The sequence below is a fragment of the Saccopteryx bilineata genome, chromosome 2 (genome assembly GCF_036850765.1).
Source record: "Saccopteryx bilineata isolate mSacBil1 chromosome 2, mSacBil1_pri_phased_curated, whole genome shotgun sequence".
In the NCBI taxonomy this organism is placed as follows: Eukaryota; Metazoa; Chordata; class Mammalia; order Chiroptera; family Emballonuridae; genus Saccopteryx; species Saccopteryx bilineata.
In genome coordinates, this window is record NC_089491.1 from 65,223,112 (window position 1) to 65,238,906 (window position 15,795).

The 15,795-nt window shown below is 41.7% G+C and overlaps 1 protein-coding gene and 1 pseudogene across 5 annotated transcripts in view; one reads left to right on the forward strand and one right to left on the reverse strand.

Moving 5' to 3' along the window:
- Positions 1–15,795, forward strand: part of RCL1 (RNA terminal phosphate cyclase like 1) — a 67,033-nt gene that overhangs the window by 24,553 nt on the left and 26,685 nt on the right. For all 5 annotated transcript variants that reach the window (XR_010729086.1, XR_010729087.1, XM_066257192.1 and 2 more), the window contains 2 exons: positions 907–981; positions 6,362–6,486. Coding sequence is in view for 3 of the 5 variants with exons in the window: in XM_066257192.1 (XP_066113289.1) it covers positions 907–981; positions 6,362–6,486 (200 nt within the window). In the remaining 2 variants the exon portion in view is untranslated. The remainder of the gene's footprint in view (positions 1–906; positions 982–6,361; positions 6,487–15,795) is intronic.
- LOC136323686 (protein cornichon homolog 4 pseudogene) lies at positions 11,382–13,977 on the reverse strand (annotated as a pseudogene).

Here is a 15,795-nt window from a genome sequence, read left to right on the forward strand (position 1 = left end):
GGCTGAGGCCCTTAACTTAGAAATTAGGAAATTCAGACCATTGGGATTTTGTTGTCTGAGGCTGTGCAGCTCACTAGAGGCAGAGCCTGAACCAGGACCAGCGCTTTCCCCAACATCGTCAGCTCCTGCGGCCTGCTCCCCCTGCCTCCTGATAGGGTCAGCCGCCCACAGTGCCGAGGAAGGGGTCTTTGCCCATTGGGAACAGTAAGGGAGTCATTTGCTTTGCCATGTTGTAGTTTAGACAGAATTCACTGACTTGTTAGATCAGTGTTATTAGAATGTCATTCCTATACTCTGAGGAATCTACAAATGAACAAGAAAGGACCCTGGGCCTACTATGAGTTCTGAATAGGGAGGAGATAGCAGTCATAGTTGGCCATTGCCTGTGCAGTTGCGGGTTTGTGCTGCTTCAGATGGTTTGAGTCTCTCATTCCCCACCGCCCTTTCACTGTCTACCTTTAACTGCCTGTGTGGTGGGCATCATCAAGATTCTTCATTTTATTGGTTTGCTTTGGCTTTGGAATGCCACAAGTTTTAAAGATTAAACAACCATGTTGGGAAAAGATTAGTACAAAAGATTTGACACTTTTTCCATAGTGTTTATATCTAAAAGAGTGAGCAGAGGGCCCAGTTTGTTTCCTGTGTGAGCCCAGCAGCTTTTCCTGCCTTTTGCATGTGATGCTCATGACGATGACTTCCAGGTAGTGTGAGTGTCCATGTCATAGTGAGGAAAGGGCTCAGAAGAGCCAGCAGTTCATACAGTCTCAGTTTTATGCAGGATTAGAGTTATTCCATGCCGAGTTGTAAGCCAGTGTCCTTTCTCTTTACCAGCCTGCTTCATGGATTTTTCTTCTTTCCATCAGCTCAAGGTTTAATGAGACTTTTTATTATTATTCTGAAATACAGGTTGATGTTCTTAAGGCAACGGCCCTCCCTCTTTTGAAACAATTTGGAATTGATGGTGAATCACTTGAGCTAAAGGTAAGAATATATGAGTTGTTACCTGTATATATCTGTGTAGAATATTTCCTTACCAACTCATGGAAAGAGCTATATGACGTGTGTATGTGACATTTGAAGTCACCATTTATTGATTTATTGATTTTTAAAGATTTTATTTATTGGTTTTTAGAGAGAAGAGAGAGAGAAAGAAAGAGGGTGGAGAGGAGCAAGAAGCATCAACTTGTAGTAGTTGCTTCCCATATGTTCCGAGGGTTTTGTGGGGTTTATTTGTTGTTTTTTTGACAGAGTCAGAGAGAGAGAGTCAGAGAGAAGGATAGATAGGGACAGACAGACAGGAAGGGAGAGAGATGAGAATCATCAATTTTTTGTTGTGGCACTTTAGTTCATTGATTTTCTCATATGTGCCTTGACCGTGGGGCTTCAGCAGACCGAGTGACCCCTTGCTCGAGCCAGCGACCTTGGGCTCAAGCTGGTGAGCTTTGCTCAAACCAGATGAACCTGTACTCAAGCTGGCGACCTCAGGGTCTCGAACCTGGGTCCTCCGCATCCCAGTCTGACGCTCTATCCACTGCACCACCGCCTAGTCAGGCAAGCCCAGGGTTTTGAACCAGCAACTTCAGCATCCCAGGTTGAATGCTTTACCCAGTGCCCCACCACAGGTCAGGCTTAAGTTACCATTTATGAGAAGACCCAAACATGACACGAACCAAACATGACAAACTTTAAGCTGAAAGGGACCCTTTAGTAATGACAATAGTAGCCAATAGTTACATTGCACTTCTCTGTGGTAGGCATTATTATAAACATTCTGCATGTATTAATTTTTTACTCCTCATAACAACTCCTAAACAACCCATGACAATGCATAATAACTCAGTTAATAGCAGTGGAGCCAGGATTCTAGCCATATGCCTCCTTAATCTAGATTATCTAGATATAAATTATGTCCAGGGCTTTCCAACTTGTATGCCCTGGGAATTTTCAGTATTTTAAAAACCTAGTAGAAATAATATATCATCTGTCTGTTTGCTGTTGAAAGGAGTTATCAAGTTAGTATGGTAACACTGGATATCATAAGCTCTTTAGCATCTCTACTTTTTAAACTGATGTTTTTAAACAGGAGAAATGACTTCATTTTTAATACAGTTACGCATTGCATAATGATATTTCAGTCAAGGACAGGCCACATATACAATGGTGGCCCTGTAAGGTAATGGGGCTAAAAAATTCCTGTGACCTAGTGATGTAGCTGTTGTAACATTGTAATGTGACGCATTACTCACATATTTATGGTGAGGATGGTGTAAAAAACCTACTGCTTTGCCAGTCATATAAAAGTATAACACATACAATTATGTATATAGTACATAATACTTGATACTGATAATAATTGTGTTACTAGTTTGCTTGTTTACTATACTGTGCTTTTTATTGCATTTAGAGTGTACTCTTTATACTTATTTAAAAAGTTGGCTGTAAAATGGAAGCTGTGTTACACCGTCAGCAGCCTCATCTAGCTCATGTTTGCCACGTCCTTGATCGTGTCATTTTCTCTTGTGCTTGATTCAGTCTCGTGTAGCTTTGTTCATTATGGCCCCTAAGCATACAAAATTTATTGTTAATATTGCCAATAAGAGGCCATATTGAGTGATTGACCTGAAAACAATTAAAATGTGATTAGGACTACAAAGGTAGAAAATCCGTGATGGTTATTGCTCTCCAGTCAGACATGCCCCATTCCACCAGAGCTGTGATCTTGAAGAACAGAAACAAAGTGACGGAAGCTACTTAAGTATCTGTTTCATTAAAGGCTAACAAACATTTGAGAAGGGCCTATATCAGACATGGAGAAACTTCTAATGACCTGGATTGAAGACCAGACACAGAAGTGTATCCCTCACAGCACTACGATGATTCTAGCCAAAGCAAAGATGTGTTTGTGATGTTGAAAGAAGAGGCTGGACTTGATTACAGTGTTGAAGGAGGCCAAGTCAATGCCAGGTTTCAAGGCTTTTAAATGACAGGACAGCAGTCTTGTTTGGGGGCAGCATTTCAAGCTACAAACTGAAACCCTTTGTGAGCTGGCACATTGAGAGCCCACAGGCCTCTGAGCAGTCAGTAAGCACACACTGTTAGTGCCCTGCAGGACCAGGAAGAAGTCGTAGATGACCCAGCTGCTCTTCTAAGATGTTCCCCCTTGAATTACAGTGTCAGCAAAATGGAGAAGTACTATTTGGAGAGTTACATACCTCTTTAAAATTTTGCATATTGACAATGCTCCTGGACATCCTCCTTTTGGTGATCTTTATCCTAATATCAAAGTGGTGTTCCTTCCTCTGAACATCACCTCTTTGTTCAAATCAATGGATCAAGGATTTATAGCAGCTTTTAAGGCCCACTACCTGAGAGGAGGGCCTATACCGGGATATTGCTGCAACTGAGGAATGCACTGAGCAGATACTGGTGCAGTTCTGAAGGATTACAACACCCACAACTACAGCAAGAACCCTGCTTGGGCTTGGGGTGATGTCATCAACGAGTGTATGAATGGCAAGAGGTTTGTCCATGACTTCAAAGAATCCTTCCTTCCTTCCTTCCTTCCTTCCTTCCTTCCTTCCTTCCTTCCTTCCTTCCTTCCTCCCTCCCTCCCTCCCTCCCTCCCTCCCTCCCTCCCTCCCTCCCTCTCCTCCCTTCCCTCCCTTCCCTCCCTTCCCTCCCTCCCTCTCCTCCCTTTCCTCCATCTCTTCCTTTCTTCTTTCCTTCCTCCTTCCTTTCCTCCCTCCTTCCTCTCTTCCTCCCTCCCTCTCCTTCCTCTCCTTCCTCTCCTTCTTCTCTTTCCTTCCTTCCCTCCCTCCCTCCCTTTTTTAAAAAAAGTATTTTATTTATTGATTTTAGAGAGGAGAGAGAGAAGCATATGGGAGAGGAGTGGGAAGCATCAACTCGTAGTATCTTCTTGTATGTGCCTTGACTGGGCAAGCCTAGAGTTTCAAACTAAAAACCTCAGCATTTCAGGTTGATGCTTTATCCACTGTGCCACCACAGGTCAGGCCAAAAGATTCCAAGGCTGAGGAGGTTGTAAAAATCAACAAGGCTGTGGTTGAGATGGCAGATAACTTTAACCTGGGTGTGGATGAGGCTGGCATTGAGGAGCTCCTAGAGGTGGTTCCTGAGAAATTGAGTTGTTGGCACCAGGACAGGAATGCATAGCTGAAAAAGAGATAAGAGAAAAGGAAACTGCAGGAGAAGGAAAGAAAAATTTGCCTTGGCCGATAGTTCAGTTGGCTAGAGCATTGTCCCAAAGCACAGAGGTTGCTAGTTCGATCCTCAGGTCAGGGCACATATAGGAACAGTGTGATATTTCTCTCTCTCTCTCTTTCTTTCTCGCTGAAATCAATAAGTAAAAAATTTAAAAGAAAAGAAAATTCACAGTGAAGGGTTTAGCAGAAGCTTTTGTAGAACTCAAAGAGCTCCTTAAAAAGTTTGAAAACGTGGGCCCCTAACACTGAGAAGGTTTTCATTAATAGAAGACTCTTCATGGTGCATTATTTGCTTACAAGCAAATCTATGATGAAAAAAGAAATGAACCAAGAAAACCATCATGGACATATTTCCTCAAGAGGAGCTTCATGACAGGTTCCTCAGAGATGTCCCAGAAGAAGGCATAGTTATTATAAGAAGATGACACCTCCATTTGTGTTATTACCCCTGAGACCTTCCAGTGGGACAAGATGTGAAGTTGGGAGACAATGATATTGATGATGCTGACCTTGTGTAGGCCTAGGCCCCTGGTCAGCAAACTGTGGCTCACGAGCCACATGCGGCTCTTTGGCCCTTTGAGTGTGGCTCTTCCACAAAATACCACAATGCGGGCGGTACCTCGATAAGGAATGTACCCACCTATATAGTTTTAAGTTTAAAAAATTTGGCTCTCAAAAGAAATTTCAATCGTTGTACTGTTGATAATTTAGCTCTGTTGACTAATGAGTTTGCCAACCACTGGCCTAGGCTGATGTGTTTGTGTGGGTTTATGTCTTAGTTTTTAACAAAATTTAAAAATTAAAAAAAATAGAAAAAAGTTTATAGAAAAAATGATATAAAGAAAGGAGGAAAATATTTTTGTACAGTTGTACACTGTGTGTGTTAAGCTGTTATGTATAAGAGTTGAAAATTAATTTATAAAGTAAAAATGTTATAATAAGGCAAGGTTAATTTACTATTGAAAAAAGAAAATATTTGCCTGACCAAGCCGTGGTGCAGTGGATAGAGCATCGGACTGGGACACGGAGAACCCAGGTTCGAGACCCCGAGGTCGCCAGCTTGAGCGCGGGCTCATCTGGTTTGAGGAAAGCTCACCAGCTTGGACCCAAGGTCGCTGGCTTGAGCAAGGGGTTACTTGGTCTGCTGTAGCCCCACGGTCAAGGCACATATGAGAAAGCAATCAATGAACAACTAAGGTGTCGCAACGAAAAACTAATGATTGATGTTTCTCATCTCTCCCCGTTCCTGTCTGTCTGTCCCTATCTATCCTTCTCTCTGACTCTCTGTCACTGTAAAAAAAATATATATATATTTTAATATATATATATATTTTAAAGTAAACTTAATGTAACCTAAGTGTACAGTATTTGTTTATAAAATCTGCAGTAGTGCATAGTAGTGTCCTAGACTTTCATGTTTGCTCACTACTCACTGATCCACCCAGAGCAACTTTCAGTTTTGCAAGCTCCATGGTAAGTGGCCAGTACAGGCATACTATTTTTTATCTTTTATACCGCATTTTTACTGTACCTTTTCTATGTTTAGATATGCTCAGTCATACAGATACTTAGCATTGTGTTATAGTTGCCTACAGTGTTGAGTACAGTAATGTACTGTAGTTTTATAACGTAGGAGCAATTAACTCTGCCTTATAGCCTAGGTATATAGTAGCCATAACATACAGGTTTGTATAAGTACTTTCTATGATGTTTACACAGCAACCCAGTTATCTAATGATGCATTCCTCAAAACGCATCTCTCATCTTTAAGTGGCACTTGACCATAATATAGAGTTCTCACGGATCAGTTAAATGCATAGGAGAAAAGGACTAAGAAATGGGATTAACTGATAAACTGGGCCAGTCCCTCATTTTAAGGATGAAGACCTGCCTGACTTTGGGACATGGCTGGCTCTGTGACTGCTGCTATTTCTGACACACTATGGGGTGTCCTTGCTTATCATGTGTCCTCTTGGAACTAACATCAGGTGCTGCTGACTTAGATGGGATTGCCAAGTTGAATATGAAAGACTTGTCTCCATTCTAAGGAAGAGCCTGTTGGTGTAAACTGTAGTGGGCTGGTGTCTGGGTCACCTACTCTTTGCTGCATCCTTGTCTCTTTTTTCTCACCACGTGTACAGATTGTGCGACGGGGAATGCCTCCTGGAGGAGGGGGTGAAGTGTTTTTCTCATGTCCTATAAGGAGAGTCCTGAAGCCCATTCAGCTCACAGATCCAGGAAAAATCAAGCGTATCAGAGGAATGGCGTATCCTTTGCATTTGGTTCAGATTTCTTTTCTTTTTTTTCCTCAGCTCATGAATATGAGTGACTCATAACAACTTCTTGCAGGATTATTTTACATTTTAGACAATTATCATAGAAAACTCTTAACAGTGAAATTATAATAGTTGGCTGGGATTTTATGCTTTATTATCTGCCTCACCATGACTAGATTGATGCATTCATTCATTTTCTTTTGTAGTTAACACTTAAATGGCTCCCATGTATGTGATACTCTTGAGGGCTTTGGTTTGGGGGCCACCAATGCACTTGCAGTCCCTTCCTCAAAAGAACTCATTATCTGATGATGGAAACAATGTGTAAACACACAGTTCTGATATAATGTATAAAATGATATAGATGTGTAGTGGGCTGGGGAGTAAGAGTAGAGAGTGACTGATTTTGTCTGGAGCATGTAGGAGGGCTGGAATGATAATATCTACTGTTTATTAAGTGCTTACTCTGTACCTAATTGATAATTACTTTATATAGTTTTTTTTTTTTTTTTTTTTTTCTGAAGCTGGAAACGGGGAGAGACAGACAGACTCCCGCATGCGCCCGACCGGGATCCACCCGGCATGCCCACCAGGGGGCGATGCTCTGCCCCTCTGGGGGGGCGGTCGCTCTGCCGCGACCAGAGCCACTTTAGCACCTGGGGCAGAGGCCAAGGAGCCATCCCCAGCGCCCGGGCCATCTTTGCTCCAATGGAGCCTTGGCTGCAGGAGGGGAAGAGAGAGACAAAGAGGAAGGAGGGGGAGGCAGGGGTGGAGAAGCAAATGGGCGCTTCTCCTATGTGCCCTGGCCGGGAATCAAACCTGGGTCCCCCGCTCGCCAGGCCGACGCTCTACCACTGAGCCAACTGGCCAGGGCCTATAGTTTATTTTTAAAGAACTATTTTATTGAAGTATGATTGATACACAGAAAGCTGTACATATTTAATGTATGCAACTTGAAGAAAATTTGTAAGTCAGCATATATTTGGGAGATACAATGCTATTAATAGATCCATAGCCTGCAAAAGTTTCCTCTCATCCTCTATTTTAAAATCATTTATTTATTTATTTTTAGATAACACTTAAGATCTCAACAAATTTTTAAGTACAGCACACAATACAGTATTACTGACTATAGGCATTATGTTACTGTATAGAAATACAACTGATTTTTGTATGTTGACTTTGTATCCTGCAACTATTGAATTTATTTATTAGTTCTAATGGTTTTTATGATGTGTGAAATCTTCAGGGTTTTCTATATATAAACTTTGTTATGTGCAAACACAAAGTTTTACTTCTTCCTTTTCAATTTTGATGCCTTTTATTTTTTTTCTTGCTTAATAACTCTGGTTAGAATTTTGAGTACTTTGTTGAGTAGAAGTGGTGAGAGTCAGTATCCTTGCCTTGTTTCATTTCTTTTCAGTATTTCACCACTGAATGTGATGTTAGCTGTGTGCTTTTCATATATATATGATCTTTATGTAAGTTCTTTTTATATCTAATTTGCTGAGAATTTTTATCGTGAAAGAATGTTGAGTTTTTCCAAAGCTTTTTTTGTATATATTGAAATGGTAATATGACTTTTATCTTTCAGTCTGTTCTGTAGTGTATTATACTGATTGATTTACACATGTTGAACCAGCTTTGTGTCCCACTGATAAATCCTAGTTGGTCATGGAATATGATCCTCTTAAACTGCTATTGAATTTGGTTTGCTAATATTTTGTTGAGGATCGTTGCATCTATATTCATCAGGGACATTGGCCTGGAGTTTTCCTGTAGTGTTTTTGTCTAGCTTTGTATCAGGGTGATATTGGCCTCATAAAATGAGTTTGGAAGTGTTCCCTCTTCAAGTTTTTGGAAGTTGAAGGATTGGTATTAATCACTTAGTAGTGAAGCCTTTTGGCCCTGGGCATTTGTTTTGTTTTGTTTTTGTTTTGAGAGAATAAGGGAGAGAGAAACATCAATTTGTTATTTCACTTATTCTTGTATTCATAGTTGAGTCTTGTATGTTCCCTGACTGGGATTGAGCCCACAACCTTCTTGTATTGGGACGACGCTCTAACCAGCTGAGCTACCTGGCAAGAGGTTTTGTTGTGAGGTTTCTGATTACTGATTTAATATGGTACATGTTATTGGTCTTTCCAAGCTCTCTATTCTTGATTATCTTGGTAGTAGGTTATGTTTCTAGGATTTCATTCATTTATGTAGGTTAATTTGTTGGTGTAAAATTATTTATAATAGTTTCTTAGGATCTGTTTTGATTTCTGTAGCATCAATTGTAATGTCTCCTTAAGTTTTCTTTTTTTCTTAGTCTAGCTAAGGATTGGTTGATTTTATCTTCTTATGAAACCAACTCTTAGGTATTTCTGATCTGATCTTTATTATTTTCCTTCTGTTAACTTTGGGTTTAGTTTGTTCTTTTGTATTTTTCTGAAGTTAGAAGTGGGGAAGCAGTCAGACTCCCACATGAGCCCGACTGGGACCCTCCCAGCATGCCCACCAGGGGGCGATGCTCTGCCCATCTGGGGCATTGCTCCATTGTGGCTGGAGCCATTCTAGCACCTGAGGCAGAGGTCATGGAGCCATCCTCAGTGCCCAGGCAAACTTTGCTCCAGTGGAGCCTTGGCTGCAAGAGGAGAAAAGAGATAGAAAGAAAGGAGTGGGGGAAGGGTGGAAAAGCAGATGGGCACTTCTCCTGTGGCCCTGACTGGGAATTGAACCCGGGACTTCCACACGCCGGGCTGACACTCTACTGCTGATTCAACTGGCCAGGGCATAGTTTGTTCCTTTTCTAGTTCCTTGAGGTGTAAAGTTAGGTCTTTTGAAGTCTTCTTTTTGTAGAAAGAATGGAGGTTCATTGCTCTGAACTTTCTTTCCTCTTAGTACTGCTTTGCTGCATCCCATAAGTTCTGGTATGTTGTGTTTTCATTTCATTTGTTTCTAGATATTTTCTAATTTCCTTTTGATTTCTTACTTGACACAATGTTTGTTCAATAGTGTCTTTTTTTTCCATGTATTTGTGAATTTTCTTGTTTTCTTGCTGTTATTGATAGCTAGTTTTATTTCATTGTGGTTGGAAAAAATACTTAGGATGATTTCAGTCTTAAATATGTTAGAGTTTGTTTTATGACCTAGCATGTGATCCTAGAGGATATTCTGTGTGCACTTGAGAAGAATGTGTATTCTGCTGCTACTAGGAGGAATTCTGTATATCTATCTGTTATTGTCTGTAGTGTTATATGAGCCTGCTGTTTACTTACTGATTTTCATTCCGGATGTTCTTGTCCATTATTGAATAATATTCATTATTGAATAATTCAGAGGTATTACACCTGAAACTTACATAATTTTATTAACCAATGTCACCCCAATAAATTCAATTAAAAAAAAGAAAGTGGGGTATTGAGGTCTCCATAGTATTGTTCTCCATAGCTCCCTTCAGATCTATCAGTGCTTGCTTTATATGTTTTGACTTAGAGTCTGTTTTGTTTGATATATTTTAACTGCTCTTTTGGTTATCATTTACATGGAATATCTTTTCCTATCCCTTTACTTTTAGCCTATACTGCACATGTTCTTAAGTCTAAAGTAAGTTTCTTATAGATAGCATATAGTTGGGCCTTGTTATATATGTCTTTTGATTGAGAAATTTAGTCTGTTTATGTTTTATTTGCTTTATTTTTAAGCCTCAAAGTGTTAGTGCTTTTACTTATATCCTATTCTATTGATAGGAAACTGAGACTTCAAAAGCTTACGGAATTTGCTTCCAAGTCACACTGCTTCTAATGGCAGAACTGGGGTTTGAATTCCATCTGTCTGACTCTGCAGCCTTGGCTTTTTTATTTTTTATTTTTTTATTTATTCATTTTTAGAGAGGAGAGAGTCAGAGAAAGAGAGAGAGACAGAGAGAGAGAAGGGGGGAGGAGCTGGAAGCATCAACTCCCATATGTGCCTTGACCAGGCAAGCCCAGGGTTTTGAACCAGCGACCTCAGCATTTCCAGGTCGACACTTTATCCACTGCGCCACCACAGGTCAGGCAGCCTTGGCTTTTAACCTCTGCTTTTTTTATAGAAAAGACAGGACATTTGGACTGAGCCTTAAAAATGAGTCTTGTGAAGGGGTGCAAGGAAGGAAAGGTGCTTCAGGCGGCAAAGTGGGCCTGTGTAGTGGTAACAAAAGCACAGTGGTTCAAGGGAGTGGCAGACAATGTGATGTGGCCTGAGTGCAGGTGGATCAGGTGGTGTGTGGCAGTGGAAGATGGGGCATGACAGTGGGCAGGAGCCAGTGAAGGTTGAAGGCCATGCTAAGACATTGTTTCTTCATTCCAAAGTTAGCAGTTTTCTTCTTAGAATGAATTTTCATATTAAGAAGACAACTCTAGTGGTACTGAAAGCACTTTTGGCTCATTATAAAAATTTTGGAAGTTATAGTTTTTAAAAAATCACCTAATGATGAGCACTGAGAAGCAGGGATGATAGGAAATTATTGTACCCTAAAAGAGACCGTGAGGATAGTAGCTGGAGGACAGGTGAGGGCTGCTAATCTATAGGATCCTAGAAGCAGGATGAGTTGGACACCGATAGTGGAACAGGGAGCCGTGAGCATTAATTTGACGTTTCTCACTTAAGCATCTGGGTAGAGATGTTTGTTCTGTTAATTAGTACAAATGTTCGGGGTAATATGTGGCAGGATAGGGGAGTAAAAATTAGGTTTTAATTTGTTATTTTAATACTTTATATAGTAAAAATGCAGCTAAAGTACTTTTTGTTCAAAAAGGAAAATAATACGCTGCTATGATTATGGTTCTAAAGATGATTTAAGTTGTCTCTGGCTCAACTGTGCACTGTCTTGTAGGTTGACTGCAACCACAGCTTCTCTAGCTTAGGCATTTATCAAAGCTAAAGTCATACTATAAAGATACATAAAAAAAAAAGCAGAGTAAGTGAGCCCTGGCCGTTTGGCTCCATGGTCAAGCTTTGGCCCGGTATGTGGAACTCCCGGGTTTGATTCTTGGCCAGGGGACACAGGAGAAGCACCCATCTGCTTCTCCACCCTTCCCCCTCTCCTTTCTTTCTCTCTCTCTTCCCCTCCCGCAGCCAAGGTTCATTGGAGCAAAGTTTGCCCAGGCGCTGAGGATGGCTCCATGGTCTTCATCTCAGGCGCTAGAATGGCTCTGGGTGCAATGGAGCAACGCCCCAGATGGGCAGAGCATTGCCCCCTGGTGGGCATGCTGAGTGGATCCTGGTTGGGCGCATGCGGGAGTTTATCTCTCTGCTTCCCCACTTCTCACTTCAGAAAAATACAAAAAAAATCCCAAGGAAATAAAACAGAGCAAGTGGAAACCAAGGTTGATCATGACATTTCATGTATGACTTCAGCTACCCTCGGTGGTGTATTTTCGTTGGATCCGACACTCCTGTGTTACCAGTTGGCATCCTAATGAATTGATACATATTCCAAGTGGCAACAGACAAGGTGGGAAGGAAGGTGACCCAGTTTAGTGAAACAAGCAGTGACAGTGGTATGGCTAGTCAATTATGGAATTACCCGCTCCAGCAGAGCACTTGTGACATCGTCTTCATTGCATGCCTGGCTGTTGTGGACCATAAATGGCAGAAAGCCATTGTAGATTCAAGGCTTGGCAAAAGGCTAAGTTCTCCCCCCTCCATCTCCATATTTGGTTATTATGCTGAGTATTTGCACCTGCAAGCAACATTCCCACACTTATCAAAACACCCCCTTAACATTAATTAACAGGCACTTTAAAGAGTACATATCAAAACTGAAAAATCCCAGTGTGATTTTCATTATTCTCCTATAGTAAAAAAAATCTTTAGCCTGAGTAGGCGGTGGCGCAGTGGATAGAGCGTCAGACTGGGATGTGGAGGACCCAGGTTTGAGACCCCAAGGTCCACCAACTTGAGCGTGAGCTCCTCTGGTTTGAGCAAAGATTACCGGCTTGGACCCAAGGTCGCTGGCTCGAGCAAGGGGTTACTCGGTTTGCTGTAGCCCCACGGTCAAGGCACATAAGAGAAGGCAATCAATGAACAACTAAGGTGTCACAACGGAAAACTGATGATGCTTCTCATCTCTCTCTGTTCCTGTCTGTCTGTCCCTATCTATCTCTCTCTGACTCTCACTCTGTCTCTGTAAAAAAAAAAAAAAATCTTTACACTTTTATTATGTAAGTCTATGCTGCTTCAAGCCTTCCAGCTTGTGGCCTGGAGCAGCCTGGCTAAATTAGCAAGTTTTTTGGATCCAAAATGAGCGCGCTTTACTTATTCCAAATAAAATTATATTTATGTAGGGAAAATGAAATTATTTTTTTGTTTTCAAAATTAGAGCTGGCATTTCCAAAATTATTATTATTATTTTTCATGTAAGGACTTAATTCAGACCTTATAAACAAACATATTTAGACATTAAACAAAGACTTCACATACAATCACACAAATCAAGAGTAAAACCCGGGGTTTTAGAGATTAAAACGTGGCCTGCTTGATCTTAAGTAGGGCTCCCTTAATATGAACGTAATAAGGATATATACTAAACAGAAATCTCTCTCGAAAAATCTCAAGATGGCCGTATGAGATTTCTGTTCAGCAACACCCAAATCAGGCTTCCCCTTTGCCCTCTTTTCAGGCAATGGAGCAGGAAAGAAATAAAATGATCTAAAACATTAAAGAAAATTAGATAACAGGAAAAGCTGTAATATTCCTAATACCTGAGTCTCCTATCCATTCTCAAGAAAGTCCAACTTCCACAGCAAATAATCACCCCCGGAGAGATGAGCACAAGTAGTCGCCTTCCAGTCATTTGGGGGAAGAGCCTTCGCACTAATAGTATCTAATAAACCAAGTGGAAAAAGGGCAGTAGGCCCATACTGAACACAAGCACGTTTAAGCTCTTTCAGAGTTCTAAAAGGTACAGGTTTATGTTCTCGCACTAGTCTTCCTGTATCATCCTGTATTTCTACAACAGGAAAACGGGTAAAGCCATTTATTGTTTCCCCTATATTTCGAGCTTGGTCTATAGATTGTTGGAGAGGAGATTTCCCAGATTTTGAGCTATAGACTCCATAGTCAGCCCCATAAGGGAACGGAGGAGCAGAGGGTTGAATGTAGGAAGGAGCTGAGGGCAGCGGAGGCCCCGCAGCTAAGGCAGCCATAGCCGTGGAGTTTTCATCCCCCGAGTCATGCTCAGCCTCCAAGTTATCCTCATATTCACATCCCTGTTTCCAGCTCACCCTGATACTCTTCAGACAATGATTTGTTTTCATACAGAAACATTTCTACAAAAAGGTCCCTTATTTTTTACCCTATCTGTCCCATAATCTTTTACTCCCGACTACACTTTCTTTACTCACTGTGCGCACTTCACTTTGGGGAGTTCCGTCACCTTCCTTCAGTTTTAGTTTCCACGTACTCATACTCAAGTCTTCTGTTCGGGCGCCACTTGCCGCGGACCAGCGCAGCATCTAATGACAGTGTGGAATTAAGGAAACATATTCATCAAGAAAAAATGGGACCGGGAGGGCTCTTCAATGCTGATGGCAATATCCAATGCCCCATAGTCCCAGTTTGCTTTATTATATAGCCATATGCAAATCAAGGAAGTCCTTGTTACAAAGTTACACATCCAAGGCTAAAACAGGAACTCTCCCAAGGCATAAACAGGATGCATTAGTGAAATCTACCTGAAAACAAACAGAGGAAGGGCATGCAAATTGCTTCTAGCAACTTAAGGAAGCAAGTGAAGTGGGTGCAAATACTCAGCATAATAGCCAAATATGGAGATGGAGAGGGGAGAACTTAGCCTTTTGCTAAGCCTCGAATCTACAATGGCTTTCTGCCATTTATGGTCCACAACACCTGGCCAACCACACCTTTCAGTAGAACTGTGAGCTCCAGAGAAGCAGGACTCTTTCCTGTTTCTCCATATATACTTAGTGCCAACGGTACCAGTGACATCCCTGGTGGGAAACTCCCCACAGTCCACCACATACATGTGTTTACACGGTTGGAAACCCAATAAGTTCAGTTTTAATTCATGTTGGGTTTGGGAGTCATTTAAAATGATTACAGAGAGACAGGTCTAGAAACGAAATTAGAAATGTAGACCTGGCCCTGGCCCGTTTACTCAGCGGTAGAGCATCCACCTGGCCTGTGCAAGTCCTAGGTTTGATTCCCAGTGAGAGCACACAAGAGAGGTGACCACCTGCCTCTTCCTTCCTCCCCCTTTTCTCTCTTCCTCTCCTGCAGCCATGGCTCCATTCAAGCATGTAGGCCCTGGCGCTGAGGGTTGCTCCATGGAGCCTCTACTTCAGGTGCTAAAAATAGCTTGGTTGCCAGTGGCCCCAGATGGGCAGAGCATTGGGCCCAGATGGGGGTTGCTGGGTGGATCCCAGTAGGGGCAAATGCAGAAGTCCGTCCCTGTATCTCCCTAACTCTCATTTTACAAAGAAAGAAAGAAATATAGATCTGTAACTTACGGGCAAGGTGAGGGCCAGAAATGAGTGATTTGGATTCAGCTACCCTGTGGAATGTAAAGAGGGGGGATGGACCTCTGAGAAGTCACTAAGACTTGACAGCAAAAGCCAAGTAAGTTCTCTCAGGAGGGCAGACTGTGGAATGTCAGAGTGGAAAGGAGCAGCTTTTGGAAGCCCAGGTTGATGACTTAAAGAGCCCACAGGAGTCAGCATTAGGATGGGGGAATAGCTGGGGAGTGAATTCATAGCAGGCTGCCACTGATGCCCCTGGGAGGAGCTCTTTCTAAAAAGGTGGTGGAGACAGAGAGCAGATTATCAGTTCTGGGTTGTGGAGTGACTGGGAGGGAAATGGTAAAGTGTGGAGGCCACGATTTCAAGAACTGTGACAGGAAAGAGAAGTAGAAAGAAAGATAAGGTGGCAACTTGATGAAGAGGGAGTTGATAAGATTCCCTTTAAAAAGAATATGATGCTAATGATTGAGTATTTCTGTTGGTTGGGAGAGCTGGATAGTGATGAAGCAATGTAACAAGGTGGTTAAGGTACAAGTGCTGGTATCAGACAAATGTGCGTTCTCACTCTGGCTTTGCCATTCACCAGTGGTAGGATTTTGGCCCCAAACCTTGGTTGACTCATTTTTCATTGGGCATACTTACTGTATCTGAAATGAAGGTTAAATGAGGCCATAGATGTATAGAATGGGCTTGTATAGAAGTAAGCATTCAGTATGTGGTAGTCACTGTTATTTTTATTATTATTTGAGAAAGGATGAATTGAGAATGGCAGGAAGGTGGTATGGATGCCTCTAG